Source organism: Lipophrys pholis (assembly GCF_963383615.2).
Source record: "Lipophrys pholis genome assembly, chromosome: 10".
In the NCBI taxonomy this organism is placed as follows: Eukaryota; Metazoa; Chordata; class Actinopteri; order Blenniiformes; family Blenniidae; genus Lipophrys; species Lipophrys pholis.
The window spans coordinates 11,425,037-11,444,134 of NC_137640.1; the positions used below are offsets into that span (position 1 = coordinate 11,425,037).

At 41.6% G+C, this 19,098-nt stretch overlaps 1 protein-coding gene across 1 annotated transcript; it reads right to left on the bottom strand.

The window, feature by feature from the left end:
- Positions 1 to 2,687: 2,687 nt before the first annotated feature.
- Positions 2,688 to 18,643, bottom strand: pias4a (protein inhibitor of activated STAT, 4a). Its single transcript, XM_080474208.1, has 11 exons — positions 18,604 to 18,643; positions 14,459 to 14,861; positions 14,268 to 14,352; positions 14,127 to 14,168; positions 13,828 to 13,918; positions 8,510 to 8,638; positions 7,273 to 7,378; positions 7,002 to 7,075; positions 6,752 to 6,912; positions 5,545 to 5,690; positions 2,688 to 3,980 (listed from the first exon to the last, which is right to left on the bottom strand). The coding sequence occupies exons 1-11, from the start codon at positions 18,628 to 18,630 to the stop codon at positions 3,715 to 3,717; spliced, it is 1,530 nt and encodes a 509-aa protein (XP_080330334.1). The 5' UTR covers positions 18,631 to 18,643; the 3' UTR covers positions 2,688 to 3,714.
- Positions 18,644 to 19,098: the final 455 nt, after the last annotated feature.

The following is a 19,098-nucleotide window of genomic DNA, read 5'->3' on the forward strand; positions in this document are numbered from 1 at the left end:
GCCATTTAAAAAGGTTCGTTGTCTGAAGGCAACATTGTACCACTGTGGACCAACCACTTCACTGTCCAGTAATTGTAACTAGTCAAACTTTAAAACAGATTAATCATCAAAACAAAGATTGAAACCATTTGCAAACTAGAAACTGGGTGTCAAATTCATTTTTCATCCCGTTTATACCTGGCTTCATTGACTTCTGTGAACAGTGAGGAGGAACACCAAAATGACTGCATGTCGTTTTTTCTTTCTACAGGAAAGCACGGTGCACATTCTCAGCTGGGCACTTGCACCTGGGGTATCTGCATCTGCTCATTTTCTCCACACAAACCAGCTAATGGTCAGTGCCGACACACAGGGTGGAGGTGGAGCTGGTCAAGTCTCCATCATTTGAAGGTCTTCCCCCCTTTTCTTAGGACCTTCCTTTCATTGCATAGACAAATCGCCACGTCAGCATCAAATTGAAGCGAGCTGTGCCGACCTCGGTGCCGTCCGTGTGACATTAATGGTCACTATCGCAACAACACGTCATCAGTAAAGGTAAAAACTAAACGACACAGCGGTCTAAACCAGCTCACGTTCCCTATTGGTTGGGCGGACAATCCAACATTTGGCGAGTTCTGGTTCATAATGACAGGAAGAGCCGACATCCAAGGATCACGCATCATCTATAGTTAGTCTCCTTTGTAAAATTGGGATATTTCTTCCAACATAGTTGTAAAATCTTGTAGCTCGTTTATTTAATAACCTTTTTTGTATGTTGTCATTCTCCCGGAGATCTGGGCCAATTTGGTCAACATCATTTTTCTTGTGTGTCACCATGACAGTAATTTTAATACACAAGCAATATCAATATATGGGCATTCATTTAAAATAGTTTTTTTTATTCTTTGTTAAATTGTACAATGAATAAAAAATATGACTGCCGTTTTTGAAAATATTATATACATTAACACACACGACCCGAATCTAATGCTGCCTTGGTGATTCCATAATGGTACACTGTTGCAATGCATTTTGAAAAGCTTCAATTATTTAATTACAAAATAAACTGTATGAAACTACCAAAAAATGATGCTGTAGTCTCATATTAATTGATAAGAGTTTCCTCTTGATGAAATTAAAAGTTTTCAGGCCTTTTTAGTGGAGCAAAGTGTTTGGCATCAAAAAAAGTCTGCAAAATAAGATTTTAAAGTACTGCTATTGGTCCTCAATGGGCTTCGCTCTCTTTTTAAAGTATTGCATTGTTCAACCAGGCCAAAAACTATCAGTGTGTTGCTTAAGGGCAGCATCATACCATAGAGGGTTAACATGTGTCCCAAGGTCTGAGCATCAGATACAGGATGTAACAACACACGTCACTCAGTTCAAGGCTCAATAAAAATATTTAAAATGTAGTTTTTATTATGAACATACAAAAAAAAAAAAAAAAAGAAAAAAAAAAAAGAAAAAAAAACAATAACATGGATTGTATGCCTCTGCCAATGCTACTTTGTCATTGTTTTTTTGTTGTTGTTGTGGGGGTGGGTGGGGGGGCCACTAAAAAAATAAATCCAGACCTTCAGCTCTCTCCAGCAGCCAACACATCCTGCACACCATCTGGCTCAGTTCCACAGTAGCAACTTGCACCACCTCTCCCTCTTTACCCATATGAGAGGTACAGGGTAACCATTTAGACCTTCTTTTCCAGATAATTATTTTGTTTATACATATAGCAGTTACTTACAAATACAATTTGCCAAGTTAAATGTAGATGTTATGAGTTGTGACATGTAGGATTTATTTTTATTTAATTTTTTATTTTTAAATGTACAAGTCTTTTTAAGATAAATATTTCCAGGGACAGAGTAATGTATCACAGGCAAAAGTCCATCAATCATTTCTGTGCAGATTCCCCAATTCATTCATCTGTATCACTTCTTCAAGCTGTCAAGAGGAGACGGAACAATGGAAGACCAAATCTGACTTAATCCAGCTTTCCAATCATAAGCCCTATCGCAGGATGCACTTGTGCAATTGAATCCCCAGATCATTGTCCAAATTTCATTTCTGAATGCCTTTGAGCATGTTAAAACTGATCAAACCTCAACAAACAAACAGGAAAAGGAAGGAACTTTACCTTTATTGGAATTTAAAAAAAAAAAAAAAAAGAAAAAAAAATCCTCCACATCCTCCAGGTGGAACAGGACCATTATTTTATGAGTTTCACATTTTCTGATTTCGATGCGCGAGACGGTTGAGAAGAATCCGTCACAAGAGTGAAGGATCCTTTATTAACACTCACTAGTGGAGGGCTTTCATATAAAAACAAGCCATAAACGTCTATTGAAATATCAAACAAGTGCAAACAACTATTGCAACATTTTCGTTATCAAACAAATTCTGATGCCTGAATACCAACCTAAAACCTGCAGACCCAGTCTGATGTCCCCACCTGACAAGCAGCCGTCACATATTGACAATACTAGTGTAGAGGAATATTAGATGTAAGCCTACACAGCAAGTAGCAATTCACCTCCACCTCCTTTTTCCAGCAAATAGATGCGACTTTATCTTCCGTGAGAAGAGCCTGAGAGGGGCCGCCGGATGAAGAAACACTGCTCGTTCCAGACAGGATGACTGGCAAATTAATCGGTGACAAACATTCTGAAAGGTTGCACTTACAGATATTCAATTAGACTTTTTCCTTTTCTGTGTTAAAGCGTGCTGAATCCAGCACAGCAAAAATATTTTGAATGGCGCTTTGACCCAGGATGGATAAATTCGGGGGGGGGGGGGGGGGGGGGGGAAGAAAAAAGCAGCATTCAAAAATAGTTGAGCCAAAATTGAAATCTTAAAAACACCCAAGTCCCAGCAGCAGACGTGCCCTGATAGCCGCAATCAACAGCTCCGGTCTGTACAGGACTACAGACAAAAGGTTTTGAAGACTTACCACAAACAACCGAGAAGAACATGTGACACAAATAAATAAATATGTTGTAAGAGCTGGACACATCAATATTGGATAAAGGAATGACAGAACATTCAAATCTTTTTTTTGTTTGTTTTTTGTTTTTTTGATCAATTCGGTAAAGCTGGCATGTCATGAATGAAATACAAGTCTCACTCACAGACCAGCTAAAAACGAAATGAAAACAAACCTAACCGTTCTTCACCACTTAACAGAAAAGGCACCAAAAACCTCAAGCCCACCTCCTGCTCATTGAATCGGGGCCCGCATGGGCCCGACGGCCAGATTGATGAAATTCTGATAGAACAACCCAAATGAGTCCCGTTACAGAAGTGATCGCAATGAAGTTACACAACAAGCTTCTGCCCACACCTACAATTACGTCTGTTATCCACAAACTAGCTCAATTTTTGACTGAGGATTTCGTTGCTGCAATGGAATTCAGGAAAACACCACGTCCAGTGTGAAACATCTTCAATTCTTCTGTCACCGACTTCTTTCAAAGCTACTCACTGATCAGTCTGCTAAGTTTGTATGACTGAGGTAGGTTCTTTATCAAAAGGACAAAACAAAAAATGGAAAGCATCACTGGAAAGCATGACTGCGCGTTTTCTTTTCATCAGGCGATCACCCAGAGCTTCTAAAACGCTCGGATTTCCGGGGCACGAAGTCAGGTTGTTGCATTTAGTGGATGACTGATCTTTTCCTCAAGCTTTAGGCCCCCTGCCTCTGTGTGTTTGTGTCAGTCTATGAGGGGACATACAGCGGGGTCAGTAGACTGTGACCAGGTCGTTGTCATGGTTAGATCTGCGCCTCTTTGGGGTGGCACTGCCGGTGCTGTCCTCACCGTCTCCCCCCGCCGCATCCCTCACCTCGTCGTCCTCATCATCATCCTCGTCATCCTCAGAAGAGGAGTCAAGAGTCAGATCTACCACTACGCCGCCTCCCGGTATCGTCCCCACAGAACTGCTCGCAGATTTGCCTGTCAGACTGGAGCTGCTGTTGGCTGGAGAGTGGCCATTGGCTTCTGGACTGCCTGCAGAGAGAAACGCCACCTTTAGCGTGAGGAAGTCATGAAAAAAGCAATTACTTTACCGCGGTCCTGTGTCGGGTTTTGGGAAAGGATAATATGTTCAATATTATACTTTCAGTGTTATTCATTCATTCCCCTGTTCTGCAGTGCGTTTTCATTTCCAAAAGTTGAATCAATTGTTTAAAAATATAAAAAACAAAAAGGATTCGTGTCGTTTTGTGCGAGCCCTTGTGTTCCAGTTAACAAGTTGACAATTTAACTATGAACTAACAAAAGCCACTTTGCAAAAACCTTTAAATGAAAACGCAAGTAGGGAGTTGTTGCTTTGCTATCCATTGGTGAGTTTCATGTGTGTCCAGTGTAAAAAGATGAACAGTGTAGAGGATCCACCTATACAGAAAAGAGGAGAGGGAGACATTATCCCGGACAAAAGTGCTTATTGAATCTGATAAATGGAAGCTAATGCTATTGATGAAGGCTAAAAGTGGACCATGTGACACTGACCGAGCAGAGAGCATATTTAAAGGAGACGTCAAGCTAAACGTTGGGCTTGAAGATGTTGACTGCAAGAACAAATTTGAACAGGAACATCCTTGAAAAACCTACCGTTATAGAAACCGTGGTTTTTTTTCCCCCCTCATAAAGAAAAACAGTCTGAGGTTCAAGGACGAGAGCCGAGTCAACACTTTTGGAACCTCAGTGCTACATTTTGTAACCTTCAGAGTCTACAGGTCAACAAGCATGTGGATCTTTTTCAGAACAATTCAGTCTTTAAGAAGGCGCTGTACGACTCCATAGTTGGACAAACCCCTGGACAAAGGTTGCGCTGTGACATTGTCTCGTCTGGCAAGAATAATGTAATAAAATTGTCATAAAGTTTCTAAATCGCTCGCAGTCGGACTCCTGTGTGTTCTGTCTCCCTGAGCTTTTTTACTAGGAAATTCTTCTGACAACTGCTTAAATTGTTTTTATAATCTTAGCAGCATTAAAAAACATTTCACTCACATATTTTCAAACACAATGAAGTCATCCGATCATGTTGTATTAAATTCAGTAGGTTTTGCTGTGGTATTCTATCTTTAATCTTACTTTGTACCATAAAGTGGAGCAGTGAGCCGCTCGGCCTCTGCTCCTGCATTCAGGCCAAGTATAGAAGATGCAGCAGCACATTCTGACAACATTAACACCCCCCCCCCCCTTCTTTATGAGATAATAAGAAAGGGTTTTTTATATATGTATATATATATATATATATATATATATGGCAGCTTTTCCAGTATCACATTAAATGTGTGAGATGCAGGACAAACTGGTCAGAATGGATTGCAATACTTTTAGAGTCCTCGGGGCCACCAATGTGACTAATATCCACACCCCCACTCTATTTTGATATTCTAGATGTTGCCAACAGCCGAGGAGTTGTATTTATGGCAAGTATGTAAAAGAACGTCCCGTCAGTGAAATAGGAATTTAATGGTAACTATAGTCATGAAAAAGACAACATATTTAAATAAGAACAGACCAAAAGACACCTTAAGAAAAAACAAACAAACAAAACAAAACTTACATATATCAACAAGAGGACATTCTGGTGTGTTACTGCGTTCTCTCTCACGTTCCCTCTCCTCTCTGACGGGTTGCCAGGATCCGTCCGTCAAGTACTCAATCTCCTCGATGTCCTCATTCGTCTCCTTCAGAATCTCACTTAACAGCCTAAAACACACACCGCTGGTTAGCTGCAATTAAAACAGACATGCTCTCACACAACTGTGTTGGGATTGCCCATGCTTGGCCAAGTTGTGGGGATCCACAAATAAATGTCTCACTATTTTGCGTCATTACTTCTGTATTTTGGTAGAATACAAAAATTATATTGGGCTTTAAGAGAATTAACTCCCATCTTTCATCCTGACTCTAAACCTTTCAACCTTGACAATATACAATTTTGTTCTGAAATCTAAAGATTGTTTGAAGAGGCGACTTTCACACTACCTAGACTTTAAGGAATGCAAAAACACCTCACAGCCAAAGGGCAGCATAATACTTTCAGTGTGTATGAAAATAAGGCCATGCCCTGTTCAGAATTTGCAAGCTGTTCATACCCAAAGTGTTGTGGGTAAAATGACCAATCAAGGAAAGTGCACTGCCAGACCACGGATGTTCAAATTAAAGCTAAAAGTTACTTGGAATGTTTACATTGTACTGTTCTGGGTGCCTGCACATGATGTTGAATTACAAAATATACTGCCAACTAGTGGCCTGGCATGCAAACTACAATTCTTCTGTGCATGTGTAACTTTTTTGAAACAAAAACTATATATATATATATATATAAACTATATACTGTTTGCAGTAGATTATTGTGTAAACAGGGCTTCACATACTCATAGCTTGAGAACCACACAGATGTGAAGAACCCTCCTTGCAGTCAATTGATGTCTTGCACCAGGCTTGTGTTTATTTTGTTAGGGGGAGATATGATGGGAGACGTTGTGCTCCGTTTCTGTAGAATATCATGTACAGCACAGAGCTATTGGTGGAGTTTGGCCAGTCATCAGAACGTCCCTGTGGGATCATCTATATTCGATCATATGGTTGGTGCATGGTTCAATTTATATCAAAAGTCCTGACAACATTTAGTCTGAATAACTTTCTGTGAGCTGGCTTCAATATGCAGATAATTCAAATTGCCCGTTTTAAAGTTACAGAACCGTTTAAAGTAAAATGATGCGCCAGTGAGTCCGACAAGTCGGAGCACGTTTCCTTCCTCTTACCCATCAATAGTGAGCAGCTCGTAGGGAGCGGGTTTGTCACAAACCGGGCACGTCCACGTGGGCTTCTTCTCGTTCATTTGCAGGAAGAAAACCGCATCGAAACATTGGAGATGGGCACAGGTTAGTGCTCTGCATGGCACGCCAAGTCGCATCTTCACCAGCTGCAAAGACAGAAGTACATACCGCATGTTGGTGACACAAACACATTCGAGACGTTTTGGGAGAAAGTGAGACGGGACGTATTACTCACTGGACATATGAGAGAAACTCTGAGGCCTGTGGTGGCAATTTCACTCTCTGGGTCAAAACGAAGTTTGTCTTGAACTGTAAATAAAGTGAATCAAATCAAAGAATGTACTGCAATGCTCAAAAATAAATGGAGAATTTCACCCTAAAAGAACAGCGCAACAAAAAGTGAGTGACAAAAGCACAGCTGTGACACTGTGCAGTTTCAATGCCAATCTCGGTATTTACGGGTGCAGGTGAAGAGATTGAAAACAAAATTCAACTATGTCACTTACTCCGTTCGCGACAGCGTTCCGCATTCTCAACCGAGCAGAGTTTCAGTTGACTGTAGAGGTCTGCTGAAGTGAAGACCCTCACTAAATACAATGCCACGGAGTACCGCTGAAAGCACATTAAAAATGAGAAGATTACATATGAAACAAGACAAATCAGAGATTTCTGACCTCCGCCAAGGGTAGACATGGACACAGGGAAATGCCACATATTGCACATCAAGTGCCTTTATTTATTTATGTAGTTTGGCGATTGCGTGATTTTATTTCATAATTTGAAAGAACACAAGATAAGACGATATATTGCAAAATACAAATTTTCAATTGTAACAGTTGTTTTGATCCGGACCACCAAAATTTAATGGGTCCTCACATTGGTTTTTCAGATATCTTGTTAACAGACAGAAAGACAAACACAAATAAACGCGGGTGACTTTATAACCCCCTTAAAGCCTACGCTCTAACAAGGCATTCCAAACACTCAAATCTAACTTGACACCATGCCGTTTCAAAACTGCAGTGCACTCGAGTACTGCCACATGGAGGAGCGCAATCTGATGGCTCTGCAGCCCCAACTTGAGCCAGGCAATAGAGTACTGTTAAGCAGCCTTTGCACATACGTGAAACATTAACTCATTTAACCAACTAATAGTTCTGGTACCAACGAGCAAAGGGGGTCAGTGCTTAATTTAGCGGACTAATTGCACGTATCCTTAGTGGCGACCTGTCAGCGGTGGGATTAGACCAGTAAGTTTCAGGTTACAAGTTCATGTCCAACATTTAGGCCACCACTGCCGAAAATTATGAATCAGAACATCATATCCACCAATTTAAACTATTAAATCACACAACTCTTAAATTAGAGCATAGCAGAAGCCGCATCAGTTCGACATTAAAATGACGGATATTCTGCATGTTGTATCTCTCACACAAAAACGAACAAAGGCTTTGTGTGGTGTTTAATCTTAACGTTGATCATCGCCAGCAGGTTTGCACAAGAGCTCTGCAGTCTGATGTAGTTATTGACTTATGCCCGCACCTTGACTCAAGAGTTGTGAAGGCAACACACACATGGGCAGGCTGTGAATAGACTGAAAGACCAAAATGTTTCCGCATATCTTGGTATGTGTTGGAAACTGATTTGAGAAGCTGGAAGGCCCTGTTCCGGACAAAGTTTGGCTGCCCTGCTTGCGTTCATGACCCTAAACTACAGCGATGATCTTCAGCATTGGACACTTACCTTGCCAAAATTTCCCCAAGTTATGGTCACTCTGTTTGTGACAGTGGAGAGATGCAACCAAGGAGTGATGTTTACAGGACGACAGGGACGACGGGGTTCAACACCAGGCTTATTCGAGGGGTAATAACCCTGTAAACAAGAGGAGATTTGCATTTTGAGCGACAAACTCTTAAATATTTATAACATCAACAGTGACCAGAGAGAAATAAATGAGTTCACCAAATATTTTCACCAATACAAAAAACAGCCCCACTATCGCTTTGTCGTCTTGAATGTCTGCGTTTATAAAACGGATGTAAAAACTGTAAAGCACAAACTCGCCATTTTTTGTGACGTCTTTCAGGTTTAATTTGTTTTTGTGGCGTGTGTACTTGGCAGTCACTTGTTCATTTTCTTGGATCTGGTTAACACATTCCAAAGTGCTAAACTCCAGGGAACACACAATGCTTGGAAAATATTCACAGCGCTTCACTTTATCTCCCCCAAAAACACTTAAGGCGGTAATTCCCGCCAAAGGTGGCCCTACAGAAAGGCGACCCCATTTTCAGCGTTCAGCCGTTTCGTTGAAATGGACCCTTTCAGAGTGTTGCCATCTAAACGATGCATTATGACTTGAAACATTGTTGTGCAAAGGAGGCCCAAGTTGTGTGTTGGATAACCCTTTGTTTTAAACACGCCACGGTGTCTAAAATAGACAGTTAATGATTAAACAAAAACATCAACATCACTTTGAGCAATGTCCGCAACAAACCGGTCAGAGAACAGGTCAGCGGCGGTTATGATTCATGTTTGGGAGGCAGTATCCAGCTAAAATATCATAAAATACACAACTCACAAAAAGTTAGGAATATTGGCGTTTTTGGTGAAATTTATGGAAAACCAAAAGTTCACACGACACCGATTGTACAATATTTAAGTAGAAGCATGCAACAGTGATCTCCTTATCTCAAACAATTTATTGAAACCAAAGCCAACAACACTGGAGTTTCTATCACAGCAAAAATGTCCAACAAAAACTGCTGAGGCATGGAGTACCACTCTTCCTGAACAGCAGCCCTTCAGGTCATCGAGGGTTTGGGGTACAGAGTTACAAGCCCATGCGCAGCGACTCCACTGATTCTATGGGATTCAGGTCCTGGAGAAAGTGCAGGCTGCTCCATTTGATGTACGAGAGTCTCCAGCAGTTGTTTCCTAATGATCAGAGCTGGAGCATCGTCGTCCATGATGATGAAATTAGGCCTGTGTTGTTCCTGCAGTGCCACGATGACTGGAGTAATGATGTTATTCAGGCAGTGTGGGCTCGTCACTGTACCATTTCCAGAGTGTGAGACTGTTCTGTATTGACTAGACACACCTGCTCACACTGTATCACCACCACCAAAGGCTCATCTGGTGACAACAGTGGCTGATGCACAGCGCTCTCCTTGACGTCTCAACATTGTTGGCCGCCATCATTTCTGCTCAAGGCGAATGGACTTTCAGAGAACAGCACTGAGGCCCACTGGTCACTCGTCCTTCATAAATTCTGCCCGGCCCGTGCAAGACCATGAAGCCCGTTCCTGGTGGTGTGGTCTTGCAGAAATTAATGTGGGATATACATATTTCAATTTCTTTATGTGACTCGTCCAGTCTCTCTGTATCTCTGTTTAACCTGCTGATGACACTCAGTGGCCACAGGTTCAGTGGCCACTTCTATCCAAGACCATCCTGTTTGAAGCGTTGCAATGGCAAAGTACCGTTGATCCATTGTTAGACATCGTCTTGGTGTCATGATGTGAACAATGTGAACATCATGATGAGGACTATTTAAATACCAATTCTAATTGAACCAGATCAATTTTTGGACAATTCATAGCTCAAACATCTGTTGAGAGTTTTGCCGTTACAACTCCTTGTTAGAGAACAGCAAATTTTGCAAAAAGTACTGAAACACTGAACAGTGGGACATGTGCGTTCAAAAGTTATACAACTCTGTCTTGCAATATCCAATGCATGATCCCTGATGTGTGTGGAGCCATGGACATTTTGCCAATTCTGTAATGATGATGACTTTCTGCAGCCACGGGACACATCATCCATATGAAGTTTAAAAGCACCAGGAGGCCGATTAATCAAAATACAATAAAGAGCTTTTAAGGAAACAAACTTAATCATTGGTTACTCAAATGAAGAAAGAGTCCAAGTTGACCAACCAGTATGCAAATCTGTCCTGAAATTCAGCAGCCACTTTCACCGAGTCCAGAAAGACGTGGAGGTCCGATGATGGCGTGGCCGGTTGGGCAGGTGAACTCCTTATCTTGTTGCCATGTCTCAGGCAAAAACAAGTTGTAAAAATTCCCTTTTAAAAAGTTCATTCACAATGAAAGATCTGTTCTTAATAGGGCAAGCGTTAAGAAGGGTAATCCGGATCTATGTCCATCAGTGGACTCCACTGCTGACTGGAGTGTCACTTGAATCACACCTGGCAGGACAGCAAATCCCATGCGGGGTGAAACCATTGTAGATGACAGAGTTACTGCCGCCAACAGAAAGGTGAACAGGTGGCACAAACAAGTCAAGCGAACCGCTGTTAGACTAAGAAGCCCAAGCCACCGGATGACGTGAGCCGCAGGTAGAGCTGCGCATTGATTCACATTTTTAAAACCAATTCAAGTCGAATTTCAAAGAGATTCTCAGAGAACCAATGCTGTAAATAGTAGAAACTACATCTAATTTGGGGCAATATTAAAGTCTACATTCAGAATTGAAACCAAAGTAATTACATTAAATAAGTACCTTTTATTAAACATGTCCTGACCAAAACAAAAATGTAATAAATCGAATCAATAGCAGGCAGTGTCAGTGAGGTGGCTTCAAACACATTGTAAACTGAGGTCATTCACTTGGCTGCCTGTGACTGTTTCACGAATCTTTTGTACATAGTTACAAAACAAACCGAACATCTCTCTCAGAAGAGAAACAACAAAAAGAGACACTACCACATAAATAACAATATATTAATTTGTACACACCGCCTGTCGCTACTACCGATTGGATGGTTTAGTGAGGTCCTCGGATCGGCCCCGCCGGGGTCGGTCACCGCCCTGGCGGAGCGCCGAGAAGACGATCAAACTTGACTATCTAGAGGAAGTAAAAGTCATAACACTGTTTCCGTAGGTGAACCTGCAGAAGGATCATTAACGGTTCTACCGGCCCTCCCCTGCTGCCTGGGGCACGCTCCCTCCACAGAAGGCGCCGTCTCCCCGGGGAAACAAAGCCTCCAGCCCTGGTCTTTAACCCACGGGCCGGACAAACCCTGTGGGCTTGCGCCGCCTGGTAGCCACAAAGGCACTCACCCGGGGTAGGACGGCCCGGCGCGGGTCCCACGTACGGCTCCACACCAGGGGCCCTGCATTCGGAACCCAAACTGTTTATGTGGTTGCGGCGGCCCGGCTCAGGCCGTCCCTTCTGCGTGCCCTCCGGGTACCCAGCCAACGTCTCGCGGTTTAATATAATTTTTGGGTCGGGGCCTTCTTTGACCCTGCCATGACGTTGAACAATGCTCCTCAGTGGCGAGATCTCGCTAGAGCTCTGGTTGGTCATGCAAGACTACTCTGCTTTAAAATGCAGGCTGCATTACGCACTGCAGAAAGAATATTTTAAATGATATCGGAACATTCAAAGGAAAATTTATTGAAATTGATAAATCGATTGTTTTTAAATCCAGCCCTAGCTGCAGGTGCTACACAACTCCCCACAACCTAGAAGCTATCCTCCGGTACCACCTCAGCTTCACAAGGACACTGGCTCTGCTTCCCCTTGTACGCTTCTTCAGAGTGACAGCCCCATGTGTTGTGTAAAATAGTGAGCACGCCGGTGAGGAAGACACCAATGTAGGTGGAAAAGTCTTTCCGTAACTGCCCCAGTAGTTCATCTTATCCGATCATAAATACAAGCAGCCGAGACAAGTCATAAGTAAAAACAACATTTAAAACTACACCAACAAGCTGAAGCAAATCTGAACCCTGGTGCAAAGACCACCCCAAATAATAGTCACGAAAGCCTATTTAAATTACGCAGATTAGATCGAGCCAGACAGGATGTTGCCACAAATATATTGTGAATTTGGTCATTTTCATTGAAAATTTGTCAAATTTCACTGAAATACATTAATGTTGCTGTTGGCAACTATAGACACGTGATAGAAGAAACAAACAAAATGTAGGAAAAAAAAAATATACGTTGGTATAAATCAGGGACATGAGAAAGAGCACCATTATTTAAAAGAACAAAACCCACAAGCACAAAAGCAATGATGCAACATTATGATTTGCGATATATAACAGAGCTTCATATCACATTAAACAGCATTTGACATATTTTGCAGTAACAGCTAAACCTGGTTTAAAATCACAAGCTAACTGCATTTGCTACCAACTAAATACTGCTGCTTGTCGGGAGCGACGATCGTTGCATTGTTGCTCTTCCTTATGAGACCCGTTCTGTTGTGCTAGGTACCTCAACTGAGGGGTGACGAAAAATCGTAACCGGTGGTTACCGTTTTTCTGGTACCATCACCAGACGCAGAAAAACCCGTCCCGCCCCGCCCCATCCCGGCACAAATAGCACGGTCATTGATCAGTATATTAAAACAACTGCCACATAGTACACACCACACAAAAACAGAAGAACAAACTCCTTTGAATACATTATGAAGGCGAGACATAGATCAATTAATGAGGTTGAGATGGCAAAACGTGGTTTTATTTCATTCAGAATCAACTCTTTCTAATCCTCTCATCAGTGACATCAGTCAGGCCTCATCTTTTATTTACGGATGGTCAAAAAATATGCTGCTCATCTTTAACAGGAAAGTGCAAATACATTTTAATACTGACTGACTGCACATTTTAAGAATGATTTAAAAAAATTTCTTGTTTTAAACGTTTCCATTTGCTTGCTCAATCTTATCCGTCAGTAACCTTACATTCCCTGGAAGGGCTTTAGGCCTGCTGACCAACATCTTTTTTGTCATTCCCAAAATCCACACTCACTGAAGTGGGGCAAAGATTGCAAACGCCGAGCTGTTGCCTTGACCAACAGTGTAAAAACCCCTCTTTGTTAAATCCCATCTTAAGATTCAACTTTACTCTTTGGTCTTTTGTCTCTGCGCAAGAGTTGTTTGTTTCTTATTTTCAACAGTATCAGTATATCAGCAGTATATCATGCTTTCTTCTGAACAAATCTGAATGTTTTACAACGACACACCAGTTGGTCAACAGTCATTTTCAAATGTGCTTTCTGAATAAAGATATATTTGATTTAAAATCAACACTTACTGGCACATGACAGTATGACTGGTTGACTTTGACAGCAATGTTGGGAGGATACTGGTCTTCCTGGACACCGGTGGAGTCTGTGTAACAGATTCTATAACAGAGAGCAAAGAGGAGGAGGAAGCTCAGTATCAACGGTCAATAAGAGGTAACGAATGCAATTAATCAAGTGTTACAAAACTTCAGATAAATGTGATTTTCTTTTTTCATTTCATTGACAGGTACATTTATAACAGCACACGTCTATGCAAGATAAAAGAAAATGTTCTCTCTGTTCTTAACATAATTACTTAAAAACTTACCGAAGAACCACTTGAATTGATCGGACTCCAGGTCGAAGGTCACTGAAAAAAGTGAAGGTTGACAGGTTAAAATAATCCATCTGCTTACATTCTCATCTATCAAGTGCAGCTCTGAGGAGAAATGTTAACATTTGTTTTTACCTTGCATTTCTGAGCTGGTCTGCTTGATTTGGCGATAACTCAAAGACGCATTGACTGTCTTGCAGTTTCTCATTGTTCTGGGCAACTGATTGAGACAAAGCATCAGTTAATACCTGAGCAAAGACATTTGTATTGTTTTCAAACAAACAAAAACACAAGGGCAAGATATGAAAAAAATGATTTGCACTCACCCAGCTCTGTTGGTGGATGCAGTGTTTCAAGAGTCTGGTAGAAGGGCAGTGGGACTAGCTTGACCTCCGTCTCGGGTGTCGTAAGCGGTTTGGACAGGACATTAGACGCTTTTTGTTCACTTAATATTTTGAAGAATTCATACCCTCCAGAGTTGGGGGACGAACTGGGGGACGAATAGGCAACGGACTCACTATCGGAGCGCCGTACTGATAGCCAAGCAGGTGGCTTGGGGAAACGCGACAAATACAACTGTCTGACTTTCTTCAGCAGCTCTGGGCTGGACTCTGTCTGCAACAACTTCAGTGCACGACCCACCAGGTCCTGCTTCAGCCCACTTTTGCTGCGACCCATGGAGGACAGCAGTGTTTGCAGGTCTGAGACCCGTAAACCTTTGACCATGTTCTGTTGGGAAGAAGAGAAATGCACATCAAAATTAGAACACAACACACAATTGTTTATGCAATTAACTGGCGCTAAGATGATGACGTATAAATGCATTGGGAATTTTGGAGGATGTCTCTTGCTGTGAGAGCATGTGACCACTGCAGGTTTCTTAGAGTTCAGAAGCTAAGGAATATAAACACAAATGGCCTATCAAAAGTTCCTACTTATAATTTGTCTGGAAAGCTCCTGAACTCCTGCTCAGAGAAGTGAAAGGCTCCACATCACCATTCATTAAGTTATACACACAGACTTTAGGTAAGGAATCATCACAACGGTCTTTATCCTTGAGGGAATAGATTCAACAAGGTGCAGAAAATGTCCCCCAAAGATTTTGGTCCATATCAATGTGCCAGCATTGCACATTTGTTGACTGAACAACCTTGACATGAATCTCCACTTGCCAAAGATGTTCCTTTTTACTGAAACCTGGTGATTTTGGTGGCCTTTTGAGTCCATTGGAGTCTTTGCCATGTTCAAAAGTAGACGTCACAGACAGTTGTAAATGGTGTTATCTCGATGGAGAAGCCATCAGAATATGGGACATGGAGGTCAAGGGATGGACATGCTCATCAACAAAACTGAGGTAGGCTTTGGTGTTCATATGATGCTCAATCGAGACCCCCCCCCAAAGTTTACCAAGAAGATATCATCCACATTACACACTGCCAGCAGCTGACTGATTGATAGAAGACAGGATGGATCCATGCTTTTCACTCCAAATTCTGACAAAACCATCTGACTGCTGCAGCAGAAATTCAAGACACATCTGACCAGGCAACTTTTTCCCTCCAATCTTCAGAATGTGCAATTTTTTTCAGTCTGTGCGAACAGACAGGAGCGGCATCTGGTGCGGTCTTCTGCTGCTGTAGCCCAACAGTTTCCAGTTTCAATGAGTTTTGTAGTCAGAAGATGATCAGCATAACACAAGGGGTGTATAAACTCTGTCCTTTTAGGTATCTCCCAAATCTATTTGCAATGAGGGGCTCACAATTTGACTTTTTGTACAAGCTTGATGATGACATCATCATTAAATACAGGTATGCTGAAGCAGGGAGATGCTATGATGTGATTGGCTGATTAACAACTTGCATTTGCAGATTTTGAACAGGTATGCTTGATGAACTGGCTGGTGAGTGTATGCTGCTATTAAGATGACAAAATTGCATCATGATATCAATACATTCTACAATTAGTTTTTGTCCTTGGTCACTTTGATGTTACAAAGACATGAAATGGCCTTGTAATTAGTGGACTATTTTAGGAAGTCAAATCACTGCTGGGTGTGAATGCTCAACTTTGCAGCAGAAAATTTTGGACTAAATGATAATGCACAGTTTATATCATCACATCAGACACAAAATTATGTGGATGAGTTCCAGCTACTGTCAACATCTACGTCCCCCATTCTGTACTATTCAAACCATTGACTCAAAGACATTTGAACTCAATAATGAAAACTATTCAATATAGCAAGTTTTGCTGTGAAAGCTGCAACACTGTATGGAGTTACATATATTTTCATTTACACCTATAATCCAGAAAAGCTTCTAAAATAAGCCTCTTTAAAACTAAAACCCATACAGGATCTCATAAAAAGTTTAACCATGTGTTAAGCTTTGTCTTAGGGTTATTTTAAAATATTTATGTGCAGTTTCACTTCGCAATAGGATTTTTATTCGACTGCAGCTATAAGCTCACCATTTGCTAATTGCACACGCTTTAAAAAAAAGAATTAATTATTTAAAAAAAAAAAAAAAAAACTGATTAATAACGATGCCCTTCCATTCCTCCTTTGTACCCCTTTATCCACTTCGGATTCTAGAGCTGATCCCAGCTAAATATTGATGAAAGCACTTGACAGGTCACCAGTCCATCGCAGGTCAAACACGAAGAGATAATCACACTCACTATAAGGGAAGAGTTAACCTCAAACAATTATTTGAATGCTGGGGGAGAAACAAAGTACTGATGGGGAGACTGAGCAACCTCTATTCAGAGAAGCAACTGAACAAAACTCAAACTGATGATCTTCTTGCAGTAAACTGAGAGTGCCAACACCCATCCCACAATGTGGGTCATCCATTATCTTATTGAAGTTACATATCTGAGGGACATTTCTTCTGATTGTTGCTATTCATTGAGCAGAATGGTGTGCTACACCACGGTGTCTCCATACAACAATGTTAAGAATAAATTATGACTATTGCCTGAAAGAAGAGATAAATAAATGACAAATATAGTATAATAAGCCGAACACTGAACGAACTCCATCCTTGATAATATTTTTAAAGTCAATTAAATTAGTTCACTATGTATACATCTATTATTACTGGCCTACACAACTCTTAATGGTTTGGGGCCCGTATACATATTACTTCTTAATGTTATGAAACATGTAGACCTATTAAGTCCTCCAGATCAAAACACGTTTGTTCTCTAGGCAAAAACAAAACATACAGAAGGTGCTTGTAGTTTTTATGCACCAAATATTTGCTGCAATCTCCCAGAAACCTGCAAGATAGCTCCATCTCTGAGTTCTTTTAAAACAAGACTGAAGACCTTTCTGTTTGCTGCTGCACTGTATCTTTAGCAATTAAATCACATTTGAAAATTTTGGGGGAATAATGATTTTATTTCAACTTATTGTTTTGCCCTATATTTTCTCTCCCTCGTGTCATATTACGCATTTGTTGGTGTAAAAGCACCTTCTGATGCTGAAATGTGCTATAGAAATAAATAAGCTTTGTCTTTCTCAATATAAATAGGATATATTGGTGAATAATTCACATCAATAGCGATTTAAATTGTACATGTGTTTGACTCCTGCAGACTTATTAGATGCCTTGTAATGGGGAAAGGAGTCACACCACGTAACTATTATTCATAACCACTATCGTCATCGTTAGAATTTTGTATATTTTTTTTTGTCATTTTCGAAATAGCAGCAGTTAGAGCGTACAAACGTTGACTACTGGGTATAACATTGTTGTTGTTTCCCTGAGGCGTGCGAACACGGTTCATCTTTGTCCGATGCTGTCGAATGGACATCACTCGTCACACGGCTTTTGTGTGCGTGTGCGTGTCTGAGCCGAATGTGTAAAATAAGCCAAACAACTCCACTTTTGCGCGTGGTTTGGAAGAAATACAAAAAAATGCCGCAGATTTGCAGTCTTTGAGGTTCCAGTTTATTGTTGTTCACGAGCAGTGCAGCATGTGCTATCTATGAGCTAGCTCGTTTTGAAGACCGGAGGCAGTCGGCACTCAATCATGGGTACCTGGGCTTATTATTATTATTATTTTTTTTTTTCTTTTTTGACAGGTGCACAGCTCCATAAACTAACCGGACATTTACAAACAAGCAAGTACCGGAGACCGAGCACATCATGTGCGCACAAGCCGGGGAGGTACGCAAACAACAGCGCCTCGCAATGCTGGTATGCTCTCATCATTCATTTCGGCGTCTTCCTCCAGAACCAGCGTGATCTCAACCAACGCATTCTGCCTGGTTAACGCCGCCTAGCACTTTAGCCGCCACAGGCTAATTCTCCCCGCCGCGGCTCCCAACACAAAACAGTCACAAAAGTGAACGCTTGTTTTCAAATTCGTGAAAAGTCGACAGCCTCCCCACCCCCGGGCGGGTTCGGACCCACTGTCCCGCACTCGTCTCCCATGAAACCAAAGCCAGCCAAGCTCTACTTGCCATCGCTTCCACCAGTTCGGCCGCCATCGTCGTACAGCAGTAACGCGAGAGTCAGAACCGAAGAGTCTGCTTTCACCAATGAGACGTGGAGCCCGCTTTGAATGACAGCCGGCCGCAACCAATCAGAGTGAAGTCTCAATCAGCGCCATAACGGCTACATTCAAAGGGGGCGGAACTACCGTTTTTTTAAAGATACAGTACAACTTTTAAAAAACACCAAGAGGCAGGTCTTCTTTCCTATTTAGGCCTCAGCGTCCTTCATTCAATCCACGGGTCCGAGTGGTTTAATTTTCATCACGTTTCAGGTTGATAGTATCGAGATATTATCAATTTGTGCGCAAAATTCAGTTTGTGTTGAACAGGGATAACAAGCCCTGGGTGTTAAATGGACAGGGTCACATGGTCCAGCTAAATCCAGTCCGAGCAAATTATTCCGTTTCAGGTTTTGCAGACTTACTGGAGCTGTGGAGTTGATGCTTTGTCTGAGATATGTCA